This window comes from Euphorbia lathyris, chromosome 4, assembly GCF_963576675.1.
Source record: "Euphorbia lathyris chromosome 4, ddEupLath1.1, whole genome shotgun sequence".
NCBI classification, from domain to species: Eukaryota; Viridiplantae; Streptophyta; class Magnoliopsida; order Malpighiales; family Euphorbiaceae; genus Euphorbia; species Euphorbia lathyris.
This window is the reverse complement of record NC_088913.1, coordinates 52,512,526-52,540,275: the sequence shown is the minus strand read 5'-3', so window position 1 is coordinate 52,540,275 and position 27,750 is coordinate 52,512,526. Positions and strand designations below refer to the sequence as shown.

Here is a 27,750-nt window from a genome sequence, read left to right as displayed (position 1 = left end):
GCATAAACTACAAGCAATCAAATTTCTGGCTTTCAATATTTAAGAGATGTTGAACTCGTCCTTGGAGAAATGCTTCATCTCGGATGGAGTGAATGGAGTTATTAAAGAGAATGGGAAGGTTTTAAAGGGAATGGTTTAAACCCGTCGAAACACACATTTTAGCAGGAAACCCATCCTTCCAAATAAGGATTGTTTTTAAACCCTTCATTTATTAACCCCTCCAAACCCTCCACTATTTCAAATCCCACTGCTGGCATTAGTAAATTGCTGCACAACATAATATAATTCGGACGGTCATTCCTCATATGAATTGAAAAAATTGAGATGCAATAGAAAACCAATGTGCCATTAGTTTGTGAATTGTGAATCAATATCATATCACCTGACGTACCCCATACCAAGACTAATTTACAGATAATTTGATCCATTTAAAGATAAGAACACCAGGTGTATATACAGGTAAGAGATGAAGGAAAATGCACATACAAACGAGCTCAGCCATGTTTATTGCAAACTTGACTCACCAGATTCAAGAAGTGCTGCACCTGTAACACATTACATGCATGATCTCTAGGAGAAGTACAGTTGCTCTACTCCGGTTAAGCAATCCTTGTCCAAGTGCCCATTACTCACAGTAACTTGACATTTTCAGATGCAACGTCCTTCCGAAGCCAGAAATTGACAAGAAAAGAGTCTATGATGATCTGTATTTTTCTTTCCAGGTCAGATCAGGTCGAGAAGAAAAAATAAAAATAAATGACCAAAAAGAAAAAAGCATCTCAAATATGAAAACCTGATTCAAGTGAGCAGCAACACAAGGAAGAATCAGCAAACCAGATTCACCAAATGCACCACCAAGCTGCTCCACCACTGCTGCCATTACAGGAAGCGTTTTCTACACAAACATGTCCATAAGCGAATCATAGTGAGAAATATACTCAACCTATATATTCTCTTCAATCATTCAATTGCAATACACAAATCGATTTCCAGAGGTATGTATTGAACAACATGAGAAACTTTTTGCATTTTTTGATGTTGAGGTTCAATCAATTTATTTACCTGGCTAGAAACAAGGATAAATGCGACTGAATTTTCTTTCTTAGCAAACACTGATTGGTCGCCACCAGATATAGATGCGAGCATCCGTATAGCAACAGCATTAAATGTAAGCAGGATGAGATGAAGGCATCTGCAGTTCATGTACATATTCTTTTTGTTAATAGATGTTACTACACTGAAGCATGGAAAAATCAGTAGCAACCAAGGAAAACAATAATATGCAAGCAGCAAATGTAAGCATGAAAAGGTTTAGTCTGGTAAACATACACTCCCATGCCAATTGCCACAAGGAAAACTGCAGGCTTAACCATTAACAGCAGTGACCTTGATCTGCTTACTTGTATCCATGGAACCTGATCAAACATACTAGCTTTATATCAAACACAATCTTACAAAGAATAAACATATTGGTGAGGGGTTAAGAAAAAGAAGATGTTCAGAATACCAAATGATTTTCTACAACTATAACATTTAACAAGATTACAACAGCCTTCATTAACCAGTAATTAAGAATGGCGCCATACACATTCAAGCAACAAGTGCAGAAAGAAATATAGTTAACTAATTAGTTTTCATTTTTTTAGGTAAACAATGAACTTGTATATCTGAAACAAAAGAAACGACTATAGTGAAAAATTAGTGAAGCTCTCCAATCATGATTTGTAATTTATCAAATCAATGAAATTCCAAATATCAGATCACAGGGAAGCCAAGATGATTTTATGGCCTAATAATAAACTAAAAGTTATGATGATAATGATATAAAACAAGGAACATTACAGAACAATAAAACATGTGGATTATTAATTTTGCAAGGAATATGGTTAGTTTGTAACAAAAAAAAAAAAAAAAAAAAAAATCTAGTTTGTGCCTCAACAAAATCTAGTAAAAATTCTTGACACCATTTATCTAAACAGACACAGCACAAACTACAGAGTACTACTTTATCCACACACACAAGAAAAAAAAGTAAAAAAAAATCCTCCATCTTACAGAAGTGCAAAAGTCAAAGCTACATCAAAATAAACTAATGGTATTGAGAGAGTTTGCCAGATTTTACTAATGGTACATCTAAAGGGGTATTGTTTAGTCATAAAAAAAACAACGTTCCCCCTGTTGCAAAAATACAAAACTACAATATTTACTTTTCTACTTTTTTCCATAAACTATTAGGAGTGTGAATAGCAATTCTATAGATCGATACGTCATGACTGATGCATTCATTTCTTATTCTGTTCTATACATATTTATTTGAAATTGAAGATTTATTTGAATGATGTGTTAATTTGAATGGCTTCATATGTAGAAGCAATGTAATCATAGAACTTTTTATTCTATGTGACCTAGAAATAGCCAATTCTTTTGTTCCTTTTTTATCTGAAAGATTGAAATTATCATTGTTCTTAAAACACTTGCTAATTTGTATAGTACATAATTCCAATGTTGTCAAAAAGGCAATGCACCAGCACCTCACAACCCCCTAGGCAAGCACCTCAGCCTAGGCGCTAGACACACACACAAAAAGGCATGCCTTTTTTGTTTCCTGACTCTTTTTAGAGATACATATACTATTTCTTCATTAAATGTGATAATGTTAAACTTTTAATACTACTTTGGAAAGGGGATATATAATTTAAAGTAACAATACCGTTTTTAATAATTTAGTTTCGAAAACCAAATTTAGTTTCCAAAACAAATCACTATATAATTAAGGATAGCAGTGGAATAGGTAGCCAGCAAAATTTCAGAAGATTAAGGGAAAAAGAAAAGATGTTTGTCTCTTTAAAAGGAAAGAGACTGCAGACACTTAGCTAATAAGAAATAGAAAATACAAGAAAGAAACAGCTTTATAAGCAGAAAAACGAAGATTGATTGCAGAAGATTTTACTTGGAGAAGAAAATCAAAGAAACAAGTTCACTGGCTTTATACTTTTTAATTGGGTCGTGAGACATGAACATGATGATAATTATGAAGTATAGAAATCCATGTTTACTTTATGAAACTTCAAGACATGTTTTTTACAAATTTTTAAGTAGGACCTCACTTACCTCGGACAAGCATCTACAGTTGGTGCCTAGCTCCATAGGTGATTTGAGGTCATCACCTTGAGAGCACCTAGTATAACAATCACTATAGTTCATTTGTTCAAGTATCTTGATAATGAACTTTGTCTGTTTCTTAGTTCCTCAAACTTTCCATGCAAAAGTCTGAAACAGAGCAACTCAAGAGCACTTCTACAAGTGCCAAGTGAAATGCAAAAAAAAAATGTAGAAAGCTGTCCCACACTCAGGTCAGCCCTTCCAGCAGCAACTTAACTGAAGAAACAAGGCAATGATCTGCCTAACTCTTTAAGCCTTTCAACTGAGGTTGTGTCACGACTATTAAGAGAAATCATAGGGAATTATTTAGCTATTAATTAGGAGTTAGTTGTCTTATTATTTGATTGTTATTGCTTATTTAGTGGTTAATTCCTATTAGGAGTTTGTTACACAATAGCTATAAAATAGCATATCTGTGTGCTATGGTAACTGCTGCCACGTCAGTGTAGCTTTTCCCTATTTAGTTTCTTCCTTATGAACGTATCGACTATCAGATGAAAATTAATGAAATCTTGCTTTCTCTTTCCTTCTCCTCTCTTCTCTGTGATTCTCTTCTTCTAATCTCTGTTCTTCTCTTTTCTTCTATCCTTCTCTTCCCTAATTCAATGCTGCCCTAATTACTACTACCAGAAATTCCTAATCGTTACATTGGTATCAGAGATCGTCTTTCCTCCGGCCATGGAAGATTTTTGAACAACAAATGGAACGGTACCACAGGGAGCGCGAGCGGCAGCAAAGGTTTGACGAACAATGGGAACCGCTTCGCAAGAAGCAATAAAGAAAATTATGAACAAATCTGCAAATCCTTCTCAAACTTGATTCAATCGATTCGAGAATTTCGAGGAGTTTCAGATCCTTCTTCAGTTGCACCCGAAGTGTTTGATGAAAAGTCTGAGCAGAAATTGGGGCTGACAGATTTCAAATTGCAAGGAAAAACTATAGAGATCGTTGAGCAGCTGCATCAACTGAAGTAGACAACTACTATGGAGGTTCTTGAGCTTCAAACGAAGAAGGTAAACCCAGAAAATACCGACTCTTATTTCATTAACAGGTCGAAACATGAAAATAAAGTTTGAATCAAGTTCATACCCATCCATAGATCTTTTTAAGCAAGCTAACTTTCAGGATATCCCTCTCAATGATGTGATTGAGGCTCCTAAGCCCAATCCTACGTTTAGATCTCCCCTTACTCCAAAGCAATGGCCCCAAACCATTACTACACCAAAATTTCTGCTGAAATCGGCCCAACACTTGCAACAACTCAAAAACCTAAGCCGACCTTTAGATCTCCCATCACCACTCCAGTTTGGACCCAAAGCACCCCAAACAAACTGAAAATCCTACCTGAAACTAATCTATGGTCCAACAGAAAAACCTTGGCTATTCTCCAAAGAAGCTATACATAGTAAACATGGAGGAAGAAGGGAAGGAAGTCGCGGTGATACATAAATTGGAGGAGGAAATATGTATAACTGGCATTCTAAGTACAATTGACATGCCCTTGGGAGTATTAATAATTGGTAGTTACTATAATCTATATCATGGTGTTATTGTGTATTACCGGGCCATGGACAGGAGCATAAAAAAACACAGAATTAATTTTATGGCGAGGGAATTAAAAAATAAAGTTGCGAACGAAGCCAATATGGCTTTCTTCATTTATCATGGAGGCACCCGAGAAAAGACCCTATTGAATTGGCAAATTTTGATGTAGCTCTGGTAGCATATGTTATAGCAACTAAGGAAGTATCAAAGCAACAAATAGTAGATAAGGAGAAGTATGGATTTCCAATTAATAATAAGATGGAGAAGAAGACAGCATCTGATAGTAAGAAGAAAGGTCAGGAGGGAATAGATGTTTGCTCAATTGATTATGATAGGGAAATCATAGGTAATTATTTAGCTATTAATTGGGAGTTAATTGTGTTATTATTTGCTTGTTATTGCTTATTTAGTGGTTATTTCCTATTAGGAGTTTGTTACACAGTAGCTGTAAAATAGCACATCTGTGTGCTATGATAACTGCTGCCACGTCAGAATAGCTTTTCCCTATTTAGTCTCTTCCTTGGGAACATATCAATTATCAGATGAAAATTAATGAAATCTTGCTTTCTCTTTCCTTCTTCCTCTCTTCTCTAAACTCTGTGATTCTCTTCTTCTAATCTCTGTTCTTCTCTTTTCTTCTATCCATCTCTTCCCTATTCAATTCTTCCCTAATTACTACTACCAGAAATTCCTAATCTTACAGGTTGCAAGGGATAAAAGATGAAGATGTTAGTAACAGTTATATGATCCTCGGCCTTGAATCTTGAAGAAATTTTATCCTGCCATTTTCTGACCTTAAATGAATTGAAACATCAGAAGTTAACCCTTCGTTACTTGCAAAACTCTGAGCCATCTATTAAGCATTTCTTTGAATGAAGTAAGCATAAAGAAATGAATCCATGAATTCTTTCATGTCTCGATATACAGAAAAAGCTCCAGGCCATGAAACTGTGACTTACTCCACAAACATGAACAAAATATTATATACAGCTTATTTCAATTGTAAGAGGTAAAATTGATGACTAGTTTCAACTCTATACTTAGAGGGACAGCTCAGAATTTTTTTATTGAAGCTAACAAGTTAGTCCAATTCTCAATGGTGTACTCAGTCATGGAAAATTGAATGCATATAAAGTATGAGGTACAAAGTAATGTTGCTATTGAAGACAAGAGAACATGCAATAAGATTTATAAAATCTGCTTGGTCAATCCCAATTCCAAAAGGCTGCAAAATAATTCATTGACACATTAAGAAATGATTTAGAGAAGTGTACATGCTGTACTTGTCAGCATCACCATTGGCAATACTGCAGTTTTAAAACAATAACTGTGAAACATGTAGCAGGGTTAAACTACAGAAAATCTCTTTCGTGTCCAGCTAAATGTTTTAATCTTTAAGTTCTGTGTCTTCAGCCGAAACACTGACTAGCCTCACTCTAGTGGTATACTCTGCAATACATTTTTTACATCTAATTCTAGAAGATATTCCTAGTATTCACAATAGCATCAAACACATCAAGGAAGAGTGCACGAAATTGAACTGATAGTGACAAAGTTCAAGGAAAATGCAATTTGAGGTGTGAGTCTTACTAAACTGAGAAAGATTGTGCTTATCTTGGAGAAAAGTTTACGATTCTGATCAACAAAGTCCGCTAAGCCTGAAATGCAAATTTAACCAGCACTGAATATGAGATCTCCATCGGTGTTGTAAATTGTTTTTAATAGTTACCAACTTGCCATTTCAATATAGATGATGACAGCAGATTCTTCAAAAAAAAAGTTTAAGTGAAAATTCACCAAGCTATAATATGATGCACTTGGGAAAGCTTAAAAGTGAACTAAGAGCAACATTTTACACAAATGAACGCTGAATGATAGGGCTTTCTAACTTCTCTCCCATTCAGGAATGAATGTTGAATACCAGATAGATGTTTCTTCCAATCCATTTCCTTCCTGAACTGGAGCCCAGATATTTCTAAGAGAAATTTTCTGAAAATGTGTTTTTTAATATTCCAAGGCTTATTCCCCCAACCATTACATGAGAGAGAATTTTTTTAGTTAACCAATATAAATTCATTAATTTGACTTTATATTAATTGTATTTCTTAATTTGTGTGGAACACCCTAGAATGACTTATATAATGTAACTGAGGGAGTAGGAAGTAAGGAATTCTGCACTGCTTAAAGCAACAATGAAAATAGATTTTCATAATTCATGAAAATAATGCTCTATATAAAGCTAAATATAAGCTAGAGATACCCAATAATCCCAAAAGCAAAAACCTTTAGTGAAGCTAGAAGTAGAATTATAATCCATGAACATGACAGCATAACTGTTCCAGTATTTTCCAAACCAACCCAACATATTGAACAACTATGAGCACACAAAATGGCATCATCTTCCTGCCAATTTCCCTAGGTCAAATCCTTTAAGTTTCTGATAATATATTGTCAAACACCTAAAATTAAATTCATTGCTCCACAAAAATGAGAATTCACTTTTTCCTTTACAAAATAGTGTTACTTCTAGGTTAAGTGAATCAAGAGAGCCGCATGTTCAATTTAAATGCAAAAGAGGGCAACAAGCTTATTAACTAATAAACCCGATAAGAAACTGACCTTTGGAGGATTCTCGAAAAACCTGTAGATTAAAAGCCACTATTCATCAAATATATATATATATATATATATATATATATATATATATATATATATATATATATATAAATAATAAACCATTCAAACAGCACAGGCTAATTGCAAATATACATAATTTGCCCAAGAAAAAACATAAAATGATTGGAAGCATGAATAAGTAAGACAGTGAGTTGGTAAGCAACCACTAATAAGGAAGCGTTCAGCATTAAATTTCTAATGCTTTCTCATAAACCTCTACAGGGACTCTAGAGGTTTATGTTAGAGAAAGGCAATCTTTGATGGGTGTTCAAGGGCCAACAGCAACCACAGAAACCAAATGACATGATATCTACCAAACTGAAAATTGCAGTTTTTGATGCAAAGTTGTTTGGCTTGACATCTTAGCGAGTGAGTTCAGTTATTGGTCGGTCTGAATCAATAAATATGATATGAGTATCGTCACATAATTTCAGTTGACAAGTAGATGCTTACGTGTGAAAGAGAGCATAATGTGGTTCCAATTTTAACTTGGGCTAGATTATCCATCAGTTACTATTCATGAATCCAGCAAGCAGCTAGTCAAAGGATGAGGTTTGACTTGTGGGATGTTTCAGTTTGGTGTTTGGATTATAAAGAGTAATGGGCAGGTTGTTATGGAATAAAAGATCATATGTAAAATGAGGGAGATCATGTTTGAAGTTTGAGACCTTATGGAGTTGGTACTTGGTAGACATAGTGATACTGATATTCTTTCATCTTTGTGTGATTCATTGATCCAATAACTTAACTGTCTTACTTTCACATATCCAGTTACATTTTCGGATTTCAGGCATGTGTGATCTATTGGCATGCCACATGAATTGAGCTAATAGTTGCTTCTTTCAACTTCAATTACAATTTATTAATTTACTAATGTTTTGAAAGTTCCATTTTAATTATGTGCATCCATGAGCCTAAGTCTCAACTTAAAAAAATTTATACACATCCACTTTCAAATCCAGTCTCAAAATATTTCCATCATTCTTTTTTCTTCAACCTAGACATTGGGATCCCATAGTTATTTATAGAGTTAGAAAGTTTAGTTAGACGTTTGTTGGATAACATATCCTATAAGCAGGTCCCAAAAAAGTTTCCAGAATGTTACCTTTCCCAGGATAAGGGGTATTAAAAGTGTGAGAACAAGACTTTGCAACAGTTGCTTAGTTGGAACAGATACACCAACATCTGCACCTATGAATCTGGAGATAGAGAAAGGAACCTGAAAAATGACACAGCTTTTGACTTCAGTGAAGATAAAAATTGAGGGAAAAGCATTGAAATACCAAAGAACTCACACTAACATGAGGGAAAAGTGTCAACGAGTGCATTGATAAGAGAGAGAAATAGAATGAGCCAGCCAAAATCACCATGACAATGACAGATAGCAAATAATACCTTATTTGGCCTCTTTTCTATGATATAGCTTCCTCCATCCCACAAATAAAGGCATTATTCTAGTTGCATGCATATTTAAGGAAATTTAGCTATTTGTTTGAAACAACAAAATTTATTTTATTTTCCTAATATACCTTCATATTAACAGAGCAATTTGATGAAAGCAAAATGCATATTTTAGGTCCTAAACTTTCTAAAATTAATCTATAGAGGTCATATACTTTTATTTTTTAAAAATTGAGCACTTAAACCTATATTTCTAATTTCATTGAGCCCTTGTATACTTCAGACCATGTACATAATCATATAATGGTACAAGGATGCAAACCCAATTGCAACAATATAAAAATAAATAAATAATAAAAAAGTAAACTAACATGCTTCAAAAGGACTCGATTAAATCAAGGGATCAATTCAAAAAAGAAATATAAATATAAGAACTCAATCAATAGAACACAAAAGGTTCAGGGTCTTAAAAATGCATTTCACTTTTCATGAATAAAGTTTTCCAATCACTTTAAAATTTAAACCATTGTTAAATAAGAAAATATTGGAAAATTGATAGGATAAATTTAATTAAAAAAATCAGCCCAATCTATGGGACATCCAAAAGGGAAAGCAGGCCTTTATTCATAGGACCACGGGAGTGCAAAAGAGCTGATGAAACTGAGGGAAAAAAGTGTAACCGAGCACATGAAAGAATTAAGCATACAATTGCACTATAGTCTCGTTAAGATAACAAAAAAAATATCCAAAACAATTTCCCTAACCAGAACAACCACAACCAAGCCTGAATAGACTTGCTGGAGTCAGCCATATGGATTACACTTTTCCAATATTAAAAGTATGATTTTTGAGGGTTCTAGCACTTGGAGGTCATTTTTATTAACTGTCTCTATCTCAATCTTCCTCATCCTTCATTAACTGCAGTTAACTCTATTTTCTCACATTTACATATGAATATGGGACCATACAAGGGACAGCATCTAGAATAGGATTAAAATAAGAGATCTCAAAAAATGTTTCTGTTATTCATTAACTGAGTATTACAATGATATTTTCATACTACTAGATACAACCCATGTCAGCTTATTAGCTGTTATAATACTAACTAATCCTTTTTGCTAAAATGCAATCTTTAACACAACATTAAACATGTCCAGTCAACCTTAAACATCATTCTCTTATTTATCCTCAATAGAAGTCATGCCTAGCTTTTCGTGGACATCTTCATTACTGATTCCACCTATCGTTATAAATCTAAATCACCCACTCTTAGCCTCCTTCTCTCCCAAATCAAAACATAAAACTATTAACTTCAGGGGTGATATGGATTATAACGACAATGAAGGGGGAAATGTTATCCATATATGAATGCAGCAGGCGATCAACCACAAGTCTCCCGAAAAAATGAATAAGATTAACATTATTGAACGGAAAACTTGCAAATAAACTTCCTTAAAGTAAGATTGGTGATATCACTGCCATCCACGCTCTAAAGTTTATCATGAATAATACATATTCATAACTGCCTATGTTAAGAAACTAGCTGTAGCATGATTTCCATAACTTACATCAATACCAATTTGGCAATTCGGGTGTAGAAAACCAAATTCCCAAGATTCAAATTCTCTAGCACATTATGAACTGAAATTTGAACAGATAAATCTGAATAGAGGTAATACCAAGCCAAACAATGGCACAATCTCACTGCAATAAAGTGCAATCTGCCTACAAAAGTAGGAGTTAATGAAATATAAACTACAAAAGAATTCAACGAAAACCTAATATTTGCAAGTGTAGCTGAAGCAAGATCCTTTTATTGACTTCATAGTGAACGCTAGCTTTCTCCCAGTATCCCAATGAAACAATCATATTAGCAACATTAAAGGCGGTATGAATCAGATCATAATACGTTACTTTCAAACTTAATAATTACTGAGGTGGCTGGTCAGAATGAATGGTCAAGAAATTAATTTACATGTCAGAGTTCCATAACACCTAAACCAATTTGCCATGAACAATTACATTTATAAATGCTGATGTGAATGCAGATCCTGTAGCAGCAGAATGCATAATAAGATGTTCGCAGTGCAATTATAACTTTAACAGTTTGAATTGATGTATAAATCCAGTGCTAAATTGAAAAGCTACCAAGTGTACTCTTTTCCACAAACTTACAAGCAAGATTCCTAAAAGATTTGACACAACTGTCATTGCTAGAGCAAGTGCAGAATTTCCTCCAGCAAGCTGCATATTGGAGGAACAATAGCCAGAATTATCATGACATCTCATTTGCTGGAACACAGTTAAAAAAATATTACAAGAAAAGGGAAAAGTAAAGAAATTATACTGAACTTACATTTCACTATTAAGTATTCTTATTAACTTTTATAGAATTGTACAGCTAGTGTTTCTTGATCAAAGGAATCAGATCCCTTGATCATAGGGATTACATTAAAAATCATTTCATCGGTTTCATAGTTTAGCATACCTTCTCATGTATATATGTGTCTTGTCTTGTTCATAATATAAAATATACAGTTTTCTCAATTTCTCCATGTTAACATAGTAACAGAGCCTAGTCAAGTTTCTAGGTTTCTGTCTTGATTTTTTTTTCCTTATCTGCCTTAGAGGGGCAGTACTTAGGATTTTTGTTTGTGGGGACAATTTTTGAAGTGTATATTTTGTTTCACCTCCTCTCTTAGAAGGTTCCCAGGGGGACAATCAACCATCCTTTGGAATCCAGTCATCAGATTCTCAACGTGACTCCCATGTGCTGCCACAATTTCAGACATCCTCCAAAGAGGCTTCTTTCTCCAGCGTCATCAGACCCTGTCTGATTATCTGGCCAATTGAGTCTAGGTCCTTATGATTCGTGTTGGTGTGGGTTGACAGTCCTCTCTGACGTGCTTGTCTCTGGATCTGTTATTCACTAGTTCTGCTATTGAAGTTAGCATCCTTCTCCTTTCCTTTATCATGATCTGTTACTTTGTGTGGGCTTGTGTTGGTAGTGGCTTTGTGTTTGCCTTCTTGTTGCATCAGATTATTGAACTATTGGGAATTTGAGACTGTTTAAAATGGGAGATAGTGAAAAAAATTGTTACTAAAATCACCTTAGGCTTATCTGAAATTACGGATGGGAAATTAATTGGCAATAAGAATTATGCACAATACAGAGGATTGTTCGTAAACTTTTTACTAGTGTTGATTTGGAGGATCATTTAACTAATAATCTGCCTTTATCAAAAAAGGAAAAAAAAAAACTAATAATCTACCACCTAAGACTAATGTTGATGTTCGAAAGTAATGGTCAATGAAGGATTATAAATTGTTTAATCAAATACAGAACAACCTAGACCCCAGTCTTGATCATATTGTGACTCATTGTTACACCATCAAAGAACTATGGGAATATTTGGAATTTTTTAATGCTTGCAAACAAGAAATATCCCAATTCATACTTAACTGTTAAAGATTTATTGAGCGAAACAAAAAAGGCGCTCTTTGTTTCAAAATTATATTGAAGTGAAACGAGCTTTTGAAGAAGAGCGGGCTACGTCTCCTATTGTTGCTGACATAAAGCAAATGCAAGAACAAAGGGAGCAAACTGTGGTTTCAATGTTTCTTAGCTGGGTCGGGTCCTGAATATGACGTGGCACGAACACAATTGTTAACTAGTGGGACACTTCATCTACAAAAGTCTATGCTTGTTTGCTTCAAGTTTATACAGATGGTGACATGACTTCTCGCATGTTGTCCAATGACCGTGGCGTTGGTTAGTAATGTCTCAAATGCTGATTGTAGTGCCAAGAGTGGAAACAACAGTGGTTCAGTTGTTGTGAACCGTAGCACCCCCATACATGTCATCATTGTTGGGCCAAGGGGCATATCAAGAAGAATTGTTGGAAATATAGTTACATAATGCACTAAGGCACAAGGGGATCCGAGAGTAATAATATATAAAATCATAAATGATGATATTCAAAATATAAGAAATGATAAATTATAAAATCAAAATGCAATAAATACTAATTCATGATAATATATTTCGTCATACACTCTACATGCAATAAACATCATATTTTTAAAGTTAAGTGTTCAACTAAATAGTAAATCTTAAGTTAACTAATAGCCCTTTCTCATCAAAAGCCTCAAAATTCATCAACCATCACTCGTGGTGAAGCTCTTAGCCTGTTGGTTGAGAGCTTACCTATGACTGTATAGGTCATGGGTTCGAATCACATGGGTGGGGTGGGTTGTGGGGTTTTTTCCTTTCTCTTTAATGTAATCTTCCTTTCTTTAATGTAAGTGCATTGCGCACAACTTTAAAAAAAAAAAAAAAAATCAACCATCACTATCACTCATCACTATCACGGTCCTCATCCCCAACATCATCAGATCGGATCCTCTTCATTCTCATCATCCTCATCTACAAAGTCAATTTTCCGTCGTGTATCTGTTTCTCTTCAAAGTCTTTCTTTTTTTGTTGTTGATTTTGGACACTAGATATATCTAATCCAATTATGAAGATTAAACAACAACAACAACAACAACAAAGCCTTAGTCCCGAAATGATTCGGGGTCGGCTAACATGAACCATCATATAAAACCGTGAAATCAAGTCGTGTCAGCGACACAAATTCTCTCCCTCCACAGCCAAGCGCACAAAGGCATGCCTTGCCAACACCTTGGCAACAGTGCGCGCCTATGGGAGTGCTATGGCGCTCAACCTAATGTCTTGTGAGCTTGGAGCCTTAGGCGCACATTTAACAACTATGTTGGAAATTGCATAGTAAGGTTCCAAAGTACTCACACAGGGCTAATCAAGATGGCATCCTACCACTTCCTCAGTCATCCTCACCTCCTGTCACCATCTCAACTGATGAGTATGCTCGTTCTCGTCAACTAACTGGCACGTGTGATCAAAACACATCTTGGCTAATACAAGTAATCATGTTGCCTTGTTATCCACCTCATTTTGTAATTGGGTTGTTGACTCAAATGCTACTGATCATATGACTGACAACATGGAGTATTCTTTCTTCTTTTGAATCTTCTACCAATTTCCTATTGTTACTTTAGCCAATAGATCTAAAGCTTATGTAATTGGACATGGACAGCATACCCAACAAACACGCTCCTATAATCATATCTTTTATGTTTATTCCAATTTCCATTTAACTTCTTATTTGTTAGCAAACTTACCAAAATTCTTGATTGTTGTGTTGTTTCCTATCCCCATTATTGTGTTTTTCAGGATCTTGGGACAAAGCAAATTATTACTAGAGGGTGTCTGGTGAATGGCTTGTAAATACTTGTTTTGATTTATGAACTAATGCCACCATCAATTGCCTACACAAGCTCGACTCTTCCACAACTTCACTGTCAAAACCTAAGTTTTGGCTTAAGAATTAGAAGGAATTTAGGGAGATGAGATAGGAAGAAAAATAGAAAATAGGAGAGAGAAGGGAAGAGGAAGAAGATAGAAAAAATATGAGAGAGAAGGGAAGAGGAGAAAGGAAGAGGAGAAAGGAATGATTTCATTAATTTTCAAGATGATCCCCCACTGCAGAAATGTCCTTCTCTATATAGAGTAAAGACAAAATCTGTTACACAACCTTTACAGCTGGCACTAAGCAACAAAATAGCTAACTCACTACCTTTCTAGCCTTTTAGGGAAAATGCATACAAAAGCAGTAACAGAATTACAGCAGAAAAATAACAAAACAGAATAATTGATAACTGCAGACTATTCGGATGATATCCAAATTAGTCCCCTAACTTCTTACTCCTTTTGTATGTCACAATACCCTCTCCTTTAATGCATTCTTGTCCCCAAGAATGAAAAAAGGCGGGAAACTGTGCTGCAACTGTAGCTTTGTCTTCCCAAGTAGTGTCTATGAGAGGCATTCCTTCCCATTGAATAAGGAGTTGAGGAATAGCTTGATCATTGATGATAGCATTTCTGGTGTTAAGGACCTTGAGTGGTTGAATGATAAATTCCCCATCAACTGTTGGAGGAAGAGTAGTGAGAGGGGTAACAATGGCAGGGAGCCTTTTCTTGAGGAGAGAGATATGAAATACATTGTGTATTCTGCAAGTAGTAGGTAGCTGAAGTTTATATGCAACCTTCCCAACTCGTTCGAGGATTTGAAAAGGCCCAAAATAACGAGCACTGAGCTTCATAGAACTGCATAGGGCTACTGAGACTAGTCTGTAAGGTTGAAATTTAAGAAATACCCAGTCCCCTACCACAAACTCTCTATCAGTACGATGCAAATTTGCATTTTGTTTCATCCTGTTTTGAGTTGAAGTTAGGCATTGATGTAGGTGTGCATTCATTACTTCCTTGCATTAAGTAAATCTGAGACTGCAGCTACATTCGAATGTGTTTGAGGCAGAATTGGAAGTTGAGGAGTGACTCCATAAAGAGCTTGAAATGGAGACATTTTGATTGAACTGTGGTAAGAAGAGTTATACCAGTACTCTACTAGACTTAGCCACTTAGACCAGGCCTTAGGTTTGAGGAAACACATGCCCCTGAGGTAATTTTCTAAACACTGATTAAGCCTTTCAGATTGACCATCTGACTGTGGATGGTAGGCACTGCTAAATTGTAGTTTGGTGCCAAGTAGTGTAATCAATTCCTTCCAAAAAATGCTAGTGAAAATCCTCTCTCTGTCAAAGACAATGGATCAGGGCATGCCATGTAGCTTAAAGATGTTATCAAAGAATACTTGAGCCACTGTTGCTGCAGTGAAGGGATGAGATAACTTAAGAAAGTGTCCTCCCTTAGAGAACCTATCCACCACTACCAAAATTGTATCATAACCACAAGACTTAAGTAGTTTCTCTATAAAGTCCATAGATATATCTTGCCAAGCTCCTGCTGGTATGGGCAGTGGTTGGAGGAGGCCTGGATAGGCTGAATGATCCACTTTGCAACGCAAGCAGGTGTCACAGTTTGATACCCAAGTGGTGACTGTTTTAGACAATTGAGGCCAATAGAAATGATGTTGGACTCTGGTCAAGGTCCCTTTGATGCCAGAGTGCCCTCCAATGGGAGAATTGTGGCTTTCCGCAATTATCTTGTCCCTAAGATCAGTAGCAGTTCCAACATACAATTTAGAGTGATACCTGAGTCCAACATACATTAGAGTAAGTAAACCCTGACAACTGTTGAATCAGTGATTCTGCTTGGGAATCCCTTTTACAAGAATTTATAACCTCCTCTAGCCATGTGGGAAGCACCATAGTGATGGCCATCAAATTTGATTCCTCAACTGGCCTGTCTTCATGTTGTCTAGATAGGGCATCTGCAACCCTGTTTTCACTTCCCTTCTTGTACTGAATAGTATAGTCTAAACCAAGCAGCTTAGAGATGCCCTTATGTTGTAAATAACTGTGTAGCTTCTGCTCCAATAAGTGCTTAATGCTCTCATGATCAGTCTTGATGATGAACACTGCATTTTCTAAGTAGTGTCTCCAAGTAGTGCAAGCCTGTAAGATGGCAAGGAGCTCCCTCTCATATGCAGACAACCTTTTATTCCTAGGGCTTAGCATTTTAGATAAGTAACACAGAGGCTTGCCCTGTTGCATTAGTACAGCCCCAATCCCAGTTCCACTAGCATCACACTCAATCACAAAAGGCCTTGTGAAATCTGGCAAGGCAAAGACAGGTGCTTGGGTCATGAGAATCTTTAACTTGAGAAATGCTTCCTGTGCATCAGGATTCCAGTGAAAGTTATCTTTCTTGAGTAAATCAGTCAAGGGTCTACTTATAGTTCCATACCCCTTAATGAACCTTCTGTAGTAGCCAGTAAGACCTAAGAAACCCCTTAGTTGCTTAAGAGATCTTGGAATTGGCCAGTCTTGCATTACAGCAATCTTAGCAGGGTCTGTTGCCACTCCTTCAGCAGAGATGATGTGTCCCAAATAGGCTACATGAGAGACCCCAAAATCACATTTAGAGCCCTTTGCATACAATTGATGTCGTTTGAGGAGCTGAAAAACTAGTTCAAGATGCACCAGGTGATCTGATTCACTATCACTATAGACCAAAATATCATCAAAGAAAACAAGGACACATTTCCTTAGATAAGGAGCAAATATTGTGTTCATTAGGGATTGAAAGGTGGCTGGGGCATTTGTGAGGCCAAAAGGCATGACTAAGAAGTCATAATGTCCTGTGTGTGTCCTAAAGGCGGTTTTAGGAATATCCTCAGGCTTCATTCTAATTTGATGGTACCCCGCTCTCAAATCAATCTTAGAAAATACTTTAGCCCCTTGTAATTCATCTATTAGCTATTGGATAACTGGTATAGGAAATTTGTGTTTGATTGTGGCTTTGTTTAATTCTCTGTAGTCAACACAGAATCTCCAAGTGCCCTCCTTCTTCTTAACCAAGAGAACAGGAGATGCATAAGGGCTATGGCTAGGTTGGATAACACCATTGTTCATCATTTCAGTTACGAGTTTTTCAATCTCATTTTTTTGGTGATGGGAGTACCCGTAAGCCTGGACATTGATTGGCTCAGTGCCTGGTTTAAGGGGAATGGCATGATCATGGGATCTTTGAGGAGGTAATGTAGTAGGTGGAAGGAATAAGTCTTTGTAAGTGCGTATGAGTGTTTGATAGGGTCCAGGGACAGTAGGGAGGTTGAGTTCAGGGGAAGGATTTGTTTCTGTTTCATGAATAGATATTAAAAATAGTCTTGAGGTAACTCCCTTCCAACCCTTTGACACTAGTTGATTTACTGACTTAAGGGATATAGCTTTGAGTTTCACCTCACCAGTACGTCCATGCAGTTCTAAAGGTTGCTGATTTTTCTGAATAATAAGCTTATTAGCCTCAAAGTCAAAGGTAACAGGGGTATGATTTCTCATCCAGTCAACCCTAAGTATTAGATCATAATCCCCCAATTCTAACACCCTAACAGGAAATTGGAACTTAGAATTCTTTATAGACCATAAAAAACTATCACACTTTGTACTTACAATCAATTGTCTCCCATCAGCAACCGCTACAGCAGCAGGCTTGACTTGAAGCAGGGGTAATTTAGCTTCCACTGCTAGTCGTTGGTCCACAAAGCTGTGGGTGCTGCCCGAGTCAATCAGAATCATGATTGCTCGTTTGTTGACCACCCCTTTCAATCTAATGGTGTTGTGAGTGATTCCTCCGTCTAAAGCATTCACTATAGTGAAATAGGCTCTAGGGCCTCAGGGGTGGCTTCTTCACTACCTTGTCCCTCTTCTATCTCCTGGATTTCACCTGCCTCATCTACATCTGTCTCCAGGTTAATGACATTTAATTTCTTTGCAGTGCATTGATGCCCTGGAAAGTACCTTTCACCGCACTTATAACACGCCCCAGGAGTCCTTCTATAAGTCTGGACACTAGTAACTGGTTTGGATTCGGGAGGTTTAGCTACAATAGCAGTTGAAGTATTGGAAGAACTTCAGGGTTTATAGGTAGCTAATGGTGTAGGGTTCCAAGGTTTTGTAGATGGTGAAGGTTTAAATTGGGTTTTGGGTTTAATTGCCTCAATCAATTCCTTGATGTGGACTTCTTCCAGTTTAGCTGCTTTAATGGCAGAATAGATCTCAGAATGTTGGTCAGGACTAATAGTGGATCTAATTTCAGGCTTAAGCCCTGAAATGAAGCTACTCACATAGAAAGAGGAAATAATGGTAGGGAACCTTTTTTCCATTTTCAGTTTTAGAGTTTCAAACTCTTCCTGGTATTGCAAAACTGTAGAAGTTTGTTTGAGATTCGCCATTTCCCCCACTACATCTTTGATCTCCGTATCTTGGAACCTTTTAGTTAATTCTTCAATGAATTCTTCCCAACTAGCCTCTGGATTAACTTGGTTCCAATTTTTGTACCAGGAATCAGCCTTCCCTTGCAAATAAAGACCTGCCAAGTCCTTCTTCTTCTCAGGAACAACTTCAAAAAGCTGGAAATACTTCTGGCACTTACTGACCCAGTTCTCAACATCAGTTCCTTCAAAAGAAGGTAAATCACATTTTGGTAGCATCTTGTTGGGTGGTGGTTCGTGGGTGATTAAGTGGGTTTGAGGTGTTTGTAAGATGCCCTTGCTAGTATTGAGTGTACCAGAAGATGAAGAATGGGAGGAAGTTTGTGGGGTTTGGATAAGTTTGGCTATAGTAGAAACTGACTTACTGAGTTCTACCAACGTTTGCTGCATTTGAACTTGCTCTTGATGAGCTTGCTCTTGAATATGTCGAGATTCGGCTTGTTCGTGATGTACAGCTACCCATTGCTGCTGTTGAGATGTTTTTATGTCCAGCATCTGGGTTTGCAGAACTTGTATCTGGGCTGCAGTGGACTCAGTTACACCCTTGAGTTGGGTCTGCATAGCCTTGAACTGCTGTTCCAAACCTCCCATAGCTGCGTTCTGTGCTTTAATGGCTGCTCGTGTTTTCTTTTCTGCGTTATTTACCATACAGGTAAAGGCTGGAGGAAAGAATCTCTGATACCAATGTCGAAACCTAAGTTTTGGCTTAAGAATTAGAAGGAATTTAGGGAGATGAGATAGGAAGAAAAATAGAAAATAGGAGAGAGAAGGGAAGAGGAGAAAGGAATGATTTCATTAATTTTCAAGATGATCCCCCACTGCAGAAATGTCCTTCTCTATATAGAGTAAAGACAAAATCTGTTACACAACCTTTACAGCTTGCACTAAGCAACAAAATAGCTAACTCACTACCTTTCTAGCCTTTTAGGGAAAATGCATACAAAAGCAATAACATAATTACAGCAGAAAAATAACAAAACAGAATAATTAATAACTGCAGACTATTCGGATAATATCCAAATTAGTCCCCTAATTTCTTACTCCTTTTGTATGTGACATTCGCTACAAATTTGGTCATCCATCTCTTTTACAAAAGTTTTGTCCTGATCTTAAACAAGAATCTACTTTAGAGTGTCAAGCTTACCAATTTGCTAAACACCATAAAGTCGCTTATTCTCCTAGAATGAATAAATGTGTCTAGTCTTCTTTTTATTTGGTAAATACTGATGTATGGGGTCCTTGTCCTATTTTATCAAAATCTGCGCTTTTCGTTAATTTATGGCATTTGTAGATGACTATTCTCGAGCTAATTAGCTTTATCCTACGAAGTTTCCTTCAGAATTATTTACTAGATTCTGTGCTTTACATGAAATTAAAACCCAATTTAACAAATCCATTTGGATTTTGAGGAGCGATAATGCTAAAGGATATTTATCGTATCTACTGATATAGAATGTGACAGATAATACTTTATGGGAATTAAGGGTAATAAAGGAATAAAAGATATTAGGGGTTAGTGTGAGTAGTATATATAGTTGCTTTATGAAAGGAGAGAGGGAGCTTTTTGGATATTTCATTTTGGGTATTTTGGGTCTCTTAGATTTCTGCTAGGAGAAAGGGATCATTCCATGGGCTGTGCTTCCACACAGATTTATGTTTTCCATTACTTTCTAGTTCATCAATACAAGTCTACTATTCCATACTTTCTTGTTTGAGTGTTTATTTATTGTGTTCGGTGAGCCACTGTTGAGGTTTCATCATTGGTCCGACCTGCCGGATCTATTGAATGGGAAACATTGATTTTTCGATGGCAACACTCACCCAAGCTCGATTTGATGTTCATGAAGAGCAGATTCAAGAATTACAGATGTCAAGGAGAAATTTAAACAGGAGGTGTTTCGAACTTTCATGATGAATTGGGTTAAACAGCAAGGGAAACGCTATGTAGAAGATGAAACTCTTCTAGCCACACGAAATCCTCTAGAGAAGTGCAAATGAAGTTGCCAAATTTCTCTAGCAAGAATCCACAAGAACGGTTAAGAAAAATCGAAACATACTTTAGGGTTCATCAAACACTTTCAGTAAGTAGATTCTCTCTAATCAAGAAGTGCATGAAAGATACGGCATAATATTGGCCTACCATTCACTTGGATCTAATCCTCATTTAACTTGGTCCCGACTTAAGTAGGATTTCATGGAAAGTTTTGGAGGTCTGGAAACTCGGGATGAGGATTTAACGATTATCACTCACACCAAACCCTCAAGCAACGGAGATGTAATGGTCAATGAAGGGAGCACTGCCATGGAAATAAATATGGATACAGTTGTCAAGGTTAGGGAGGATCAATAAAATATGACGGAAGAGCTAGACTCCTTAGTTCCATTGGTTCCATTGAAACCGGAAGTGCAAGATGAGCCAGGGGAAGCGATAACGAATGGGACGAAGACACCCATTACTTCCATACACCTTTGACATGAAGATAATCTTCATGTGTTTATTCCCATTGAAACAGACTTCAATGTAGAATGTGAGCCATCAATTCGTGAGTTGTAGGTACTCCCGCAGCCGCAGCAAGACGTGTCAACCTTTTCAAAATCTCTCTACAGCGACACTGGTCAATATTTTAAAATCATTAAAAGAATTGGGCATTTTGAACCCAAGGGAGACGAAACTGGGTCCTTCAATATTTCTGAGGATTATCCATTTATTAAGTACAGTTCAACACTGAGAAAAGACGGACCAGATGCTGCGGTGGTTCTGATAATTGAGACTCAGGCGAACGGAAGCTACTTGAGTAAAAACCACCATGTTACTGAATTAAGCCCAAGGAAGAAATCTCTTCCAAATTTTGATGCTCAGAGGATAGAAACTAATGGAATTTGGGTTAATTTGCAAGTGGCACCACAAGGATGAGATATTTTAGCGGTTGACACCGTTGTGCTAGCTGCGTCACAAGAAGTGGAAAATTTGGGTAGAAACAAAAATGATAAATTGGATTTGAAGACTTTGGTAGCTGAAAGAGAAATTGGGGTGAGAAAAAGGGCATGTATGCAACAATGGGAGTCTGGATGGTTGACATTAGCCTTAACCTTCCTATGCTCTTCCTAAAGGTAAACGCACATATACTTACCCAATTTCTTCTGTTGTCTATTATAATGCCTTGTCACCCTCCTCCAAGTATTTTTTTCAAACACACCTTGCACATCATCTATACTTATTAAATGATGTTGGTTTAATTAAGAGAAAGACTTGTGATGCGCCTATGGTACCAATGTGAAGTTGAAAGCCGAAGATGATGACTTAGTTAGAATCCTAAAAAAGTATAGAAGAATTCTTAAGAAGTTGGGCTACCTTACAATTATTTGTCCTCATATTGTCTTTCAGGGGAGTGTTGTAAGCTAGTTCATGTTATCTCTAGACGTGATATCTTTTATCAACAACATGACTATCACACGTAGAAAGTTTCAAAGATGTCAATTATGCGAGAGATCTTGTATATAGACCTATAGGTTATTGTGTATTTGTTGGTGGCAACCTCGTATCTTGGAAAAGTAAGTGATCGTTGGTTTTATGTTCTATTATTTATGGATTTTTATTACTTAAGAGTCTTTATTATTTAGGAGTCTTTTATTAATTAGGCAGATTTACTTGTTTTTATTATTATTTAAAGGTGTTTTGTTATTTAGGAGTTTTATTATTTAGGAATGTCTTTAGTATTTATCAGTTAGAATCCTATTTTGGGTAGAATCCTAGTTGGGAAAGGATACCTTATTGATCAAGAATCACTGTACCTCTGTAAAAGGGGATTTTCGAGAATTTTAAATAAGAAACCAATACAGGGAGTTAAGCGATCTCTTACAAATCGCTACTGAGTTTTCAAAATAGGTTCTACCAAGAGCAGCAAGGGAAATCGAGGGAATTTCCCGGTGAAAAGACCTGTGACGAGATCCTATTTGCGGGCACATAACAGAAGTAGTTGTTTATTTTGCCAATAACCATGTATTTAATGAAAGAACCAAGCACATAAAAGTTGATTGTCATTTTAGCCGAGAAAAGCTATAAGATGGTACATTCGAAACTCCACATGTCAGAACAGGAAGCCAATTAATAGATGTGTTCACAAAAGCATTACCAGGGAATTAGGCCAACTATATTTGTACCAAGCTGGGCATGATTAATATATGTTCTCCAGCTTGAGAGGGAGTGTTACAAGATTGTACAACTAGCAATTCTTGATAAAAGAAATCAGATCCCTTGATCATAAGGATTGCATTAAAATCATTTTATTGCTTTCCTGGTTTAGCATACCTCTATCTACACACATGTATATATATGCATTGTTCATAATAGAAAGTGTACAATTCTCTCATCTTCTCTATGGTAACATTAATTAAATAAGCAACTACTAAGAGTTTTGAAGCTAACGAACCTGAGTTAGTGCCACCCCACTGGACAAAGTAGTTGGCATGCAGCAAAACAAAGCCAGTCCTGTAAGAAACATTGACAATATTAGGCAGTGTACTACAAAGCCAAAAACTAACTAATTGTTGTTTCAAAAGACCCAACATCTTCAATATTCCAACCTCAGAACTAGGGAATAGTATATTCCAACAGCCTAACTTGCGAATTTATGAATTTTACCCATACTTATATCTGCATGCACCCAGAAATAAAAGTGCATATGCACCACTTATACAGCCAGACAAACACGTGCTATGAAAACTATTATGGGCCCGCAAACAGGATTTCATCAGTCATCACAAGTCTTTTCATAAGAAAATGTTTGATTTCCCTTGCTTTTCTTGTTCTTCGAGTAACCTATTTTTGAGACTCAATGGTGATCTGTAAGAGATCACCTCCCTATTCTCTTATTTTTACTGGAAAACTCATGATTAATTTTATTGGAAGAACATGCCTCTTACAGGAGACAAATCGATTACAATAACGAAGAGTCCTAATTAGGAACTACATCTAGAAAGACTAATTAAAATAAAATACAATTGCCTAAATAGAGAAACTAAACCCACAGCTACTGCTGTAAAGCATTACTCCCTAAATAAATAAAATAAAACAACACTATTGCCAAACCTATTTGTGACGGCGGCACAACAACAAAAACATGGCCTATTCATCCATCTATTAATGAAAGAAGAGGTTATTTTTAAGACAGCCTGACCAGGTCAGGAACATAGCATAAAACCATAGAACTTTAAAATAAACCTACTAAGAGTGAAACTTTTAGCATCATAAATGTAAAATGCTATGATGCACGGAAACGGAAACAGGGAAATGGAATTTCTAAAAAACATAGGAAACGGAAACGTGGGGGGAAACGTGTAAATATTAGAAATATAGAGGCATATTTATAAATATTAAAAAATATAATAAACATAAAAAAAATTATAAATTATAGATACATAAAATAATTATTGATAAAACATAAAAATATAGGAAACAATCAATTATTTCAAATTCAAGGAAAAAAATGTATTATAAAAAAATGTACAATTTTTTTACATGAATACAAAAAGTTTAACATTTATCATGATGGTCTTTAAAACTAAATTCTTTATGTTAAAAAAATAAAAAATAAAAAAAGAATAAAGAATACAGCTTAATTACATTCATCAACAACATAAAAGGTCCAACTATAACATTCCAGAAGCATCCCACCAAGCATTCAAGAAGACACAAAAAAAACAGAAAAATTGAAAATAAACCAACAAGAAGAAAGAACTTCAATTTGAGCTTTGGTCTTCTGATTTTCCAGACCAGTCGAAGAAGAAGAAGAAATCAACAGACAAGAAGACGAAGAAGAAATCAAAGAAAAGAAATCAGAGTTTGCATTTGAGTATTAAGAAGATGTTAATACATGAACCAATTTCAGTTTTGCTTTTCCTCAGAATCGACATAGGTACTAACCGTTTGAGTTTTGACAGAGAAACATGTTCACGGTCTGGAAACGGGTTTCAAATTTTACGTAATTACAGAAACGTGCCCGGAAACGTTTCGTTTCCGTTTCCGGGCGTTTCCGTTTCCCAAATCTTGTGGAAATGCTGAAACATTGGCTGAAGAACGTTTCCGTGCTTCATAGGTAAAATGGATTCTCAATCAGCGGATAAAGCTACGTTAAAAGGAAAAAGTTCCTTTGTTCTACCATCTCAATATAAGAGCCCGACAAATAGGTGATAATTCAGATGAAAGCTTGAAATGATGCTAGGCACGTGTGATTAAGAATAAGATCCACATTATTCATGTCTAATGGAGATACTGACAACAGCAAAGAAGGTTCTCCAGTTCCAAATCCCAAACCATAGTTGGGAATATATCAAATTATAAGACCCTTAGTTTTAGTTGTGCATACAAATATGTTTTTAACTTTAGAGTGTTAATTCAGTTAGACATTTTGAAAGCTTGTCTCTGCAGACAACTAACCACAAATATAAGTAGATATCATATAACACTGAACTGAACCTAAAAAGTCAGCAGATCTATTTCACTTCAAAGATAAACGTTCAGTGCTTATATGCTTAAATAATAATTGATAAATATAATTATAATTAAATCAATCATTAATGAAAGAAGCCAAACTAATTTCACAAAACAAAATTAAGAAAATTGCAGTCCTAAGAACCAAAAAAAAATCAAATACATATTTATGCAAACATTTCCAACTGCAAAACCTGTTATGAATTCCTGAGGCTGAAGCTGAACTTGCAATATTATCTTTGAAATGTATGGTGTGAACAATAGGATGGAGCACTGCATTTCAACAAGATTATGATCAGCAATCCAAACTACAATAAAAATAACAGCACTCTAAGTGACAGAAATAAATCATAGAACATCTAAGATGATGATTCAAAGATGCAAGTAATTGCCACGAAAAATCGAAATGCTTTCACAATTATTACTCAAAAGAGGAGCTTAAGGCACAAAAAATACACACAACACAACTCTGTCTCTGTGGATCAGTAGCTCGCCCATTTCTCGTTTTATAAAAAGGCCTCCACTTTTTACTAATAAACCATTTTCCTTAGTTTTGGAATTTTTATCCTTTTGGATGAAAAAAGAAAAGAAAACATTCATGTTAAAGAAGGAAGTGCAGCTTCCCCTGCTGCTCATAATAATAGTTAGGTTTCTAGGAAAACACTTATACAAAAGTTCAAGAAAATCAAAGGACGAATGTTCCTACTCTCCTACCGAATCTATTCTATCATATGGATCCTTTCGTAACAAGTATCTCAACTAGTTCTACACAAAGGCATGAACAAATATATAGTGAAATAGCCCATCTAGTTGCCTCCTGGTGGCAAGGGCATCTCTCCTTATATGGAGGAAGTTCAAAGTTTGAGTATTCTTAAATAAATGTTCAACTCGTGTAAAGTACAAGAATTGTCAATCAAATAGAAAAAAAAAACTAAACAAGAATTTTAGACAAGGGACAAATAATAGGTGGAGATTGAACCTACGAAATGCATATGGCACAAAGAAATTCAAGGTCATACAAGCCCAAAAACTCCCACAAGCCAAGCTTTTACCGCAGCACCAATTTCGCCATTTCTCAATGTCAAACCTGTATAATGTACCATGAATTACAAAGGAAATAATAAGTACTACAATGTAAAAGTTGTACTGCATAGCAACTCAAAACCTCAATACAGGAAACCACTTGATTTTCTGACCTGAGATGAAAAATATCCCAAATGTGCTAACTTTTGAAAGAGAATATTTATCAGCAAGACAACCAAAAGTGGGATTTGCAAGTCCTACGGCCACTCCACCAATAAGAGCTGCAAACAAAAACAATAGATCCAAATCAAGAGATAAGTTGGTTCAGCTGCAGACTTTATATATATATATATATATGTGTGTGTGTGTGTGTTAACTAACACCCATGAACAAACACCATTACCTAGTGGAAGGAAATTAGTGTCCACAAAATTCAACAGCGGTTTTCCCCAATTCAACCCCTTAGACAAACTCGAACCTTTAGCAGCACCACTTCCACTGCCATTTACCTATAATTCAACAAGCATACATCAAAACAAAAATCCGAGATGACAGTTGCAACAAATCAGAGTAGAACACCCATAAGTAAGAACAAAATTGGTGGATATGAATAGAGAAATAGAAAAAAGGGAGAACCTGATGAGGCGGGTTGCAAGCTCTGATTCTAATGGGAATTGAAGCAGTGGTGCAACTGAAGGAGATGGAGCGGGCAGAGTAGGGGCTGTAAATAGGCTGAAAAGTTGGGGTTAAGTTCCGTGATGACAGCCATTGAGGTGAGGGAGATGTGAAGAATAGGGTCTGACTAATTCCCGACATTGAAAGCAAATTGGGGAAATCTCTGATTCCCTGTGCTCAAAACTAACAGTCAGACTGGAAGCAGGGAAACTAGAAGGAGCAAAGTCGTTTATAGCTTTTTCCTTTTACCAATTTATTAATGTTTAGGTGTACAGTATTTGTTCTTTCAAAAAAAAAGGTGTACAGTCTTTGGCAATTGGTCTTTTATTTTAGAGCTAATTACAAATCTAGCCCAACTAAGAGAGGTTATTTACATATCTAACTCACATTGCTTCTATCTTATCAAATTAGGCACTTTCAACCACTTTGGACAAAATTACCCTTAGTTCTATTCAATCTTCTTCTTCCTCCTCATACCAATCGTTAGCAATTTTTTAGATTATTGACGTATTATATTCAATTTCCCGTAGAAATTGTATGTTTTTAGCTTATACGTCTGCTTTTCTCATTGGTCTTGCCTCTTTCTTCATCTGCAATGGTATCGTTTCAATTTCCTCTATTTTCCACAATTTTTCTCCATTTTCCTCCATTGTTGTCGCATTTGTGACGAAATTTGTCGCATTTCGACACAAATGCGACAACAGTTGCCGCATTTCGCCGCAAATCTGATAACTCTTGTCGCAGATGCGACAACTCTTGTCGCATTTGTGATGAAATGCGAAAATGCGACAAGAATTGTTGCATTTGCGACGAAATGCGACAACAATGGAGGAAAATTGAGAAAAATTATGGAAAATAAAGGAAATTGAAACCATACCATTACAGATGAAGAAAGAGTCAATAACAATGAGAAAAGCATGCGTATAAGCTAAAAACATATCATTTCTACGGGAAAGTGAACAT

General features: G+C 36.1%; 1 protein-coding gene across 3 annotated transcripts; it reads right to left on the bottom strand.

Moving 5' to 3' along the window:
• Positions 1-407: 407 nt before the first annotated feature.
• Positions 408-27,032, bottom strand: LOC136225898 (probable sodium/metabolite cotransporter BASS4, chloroplastic). Of its 3 annotated transcripts, none has more exons than XM_066014055.1 (14): positions 26,749-27,032; positions 26,516-26,621; positions 26,286-26,393; positions 26,109-26,176; positions 25,284-25,362; positions 23,030-23,088; positions 10,960-11,028; positions 8,489-8,602; positions 7,303-7,348; positions 6,298-6,365; positions 1,330-1,415; positions 1,063-1,192; positions 794-895; positions 408-704 (listed from the first exon to the last, which is right to left on the bottom strand). In XM_066014055.1, the coding sequence occupies exons 1-14, from the start codon at positions 26,926-26,928 to the stop codon at positions 630-632; spliced, it is 1,290 nt and encodes a 429-aa protein (XP_065870127.1). In that variant the 5' UTR covers positions 26,929-27,032; the 3' UTR covers positions 408-629. The 3 variants fall into 3 exon arrangements, with proteins under 3 accessions (XP_065870127.1, XP_065870128.1, XP_065870129.1); XM_066014056.1 differs by having other exon boundaries at positions 7,327-7,348; positions 26,749-27,031; XM_066014057.1 differs by lacking the exons at positions 6,298-6,365; positions 7,303-7,348 and having other exon boundaries at positions 26,749-27,031.
• Positions 27,033-27,750: the final 718 nt, after the last annotated feature.

Bases quoted from the DNA above. Each gene is read 5' to 3' on its own strand.
- LOC136225898 (XM_066014055.1), bottom strand. From the start codon at position 26,928: ATGTCGGGAATTAGTCAGACCCTATTCTTCACATCTCCCTCACCTCAA. The intron at 11,029-23,029 runs GTTCGTTAGCTT...TCCAATATGCAG, and splicing joins GTGGGGTGGCACTAACTCAG to CTTGCTGGAGGAAATTCTGC. The intron at 7,349-8,488 runs GTAACATTCTGG...TTTAATCTACAG, and splicing joins TACCCCTTATCCTGGGAAAG to GTTTTTCGAGAATCCTCCAA.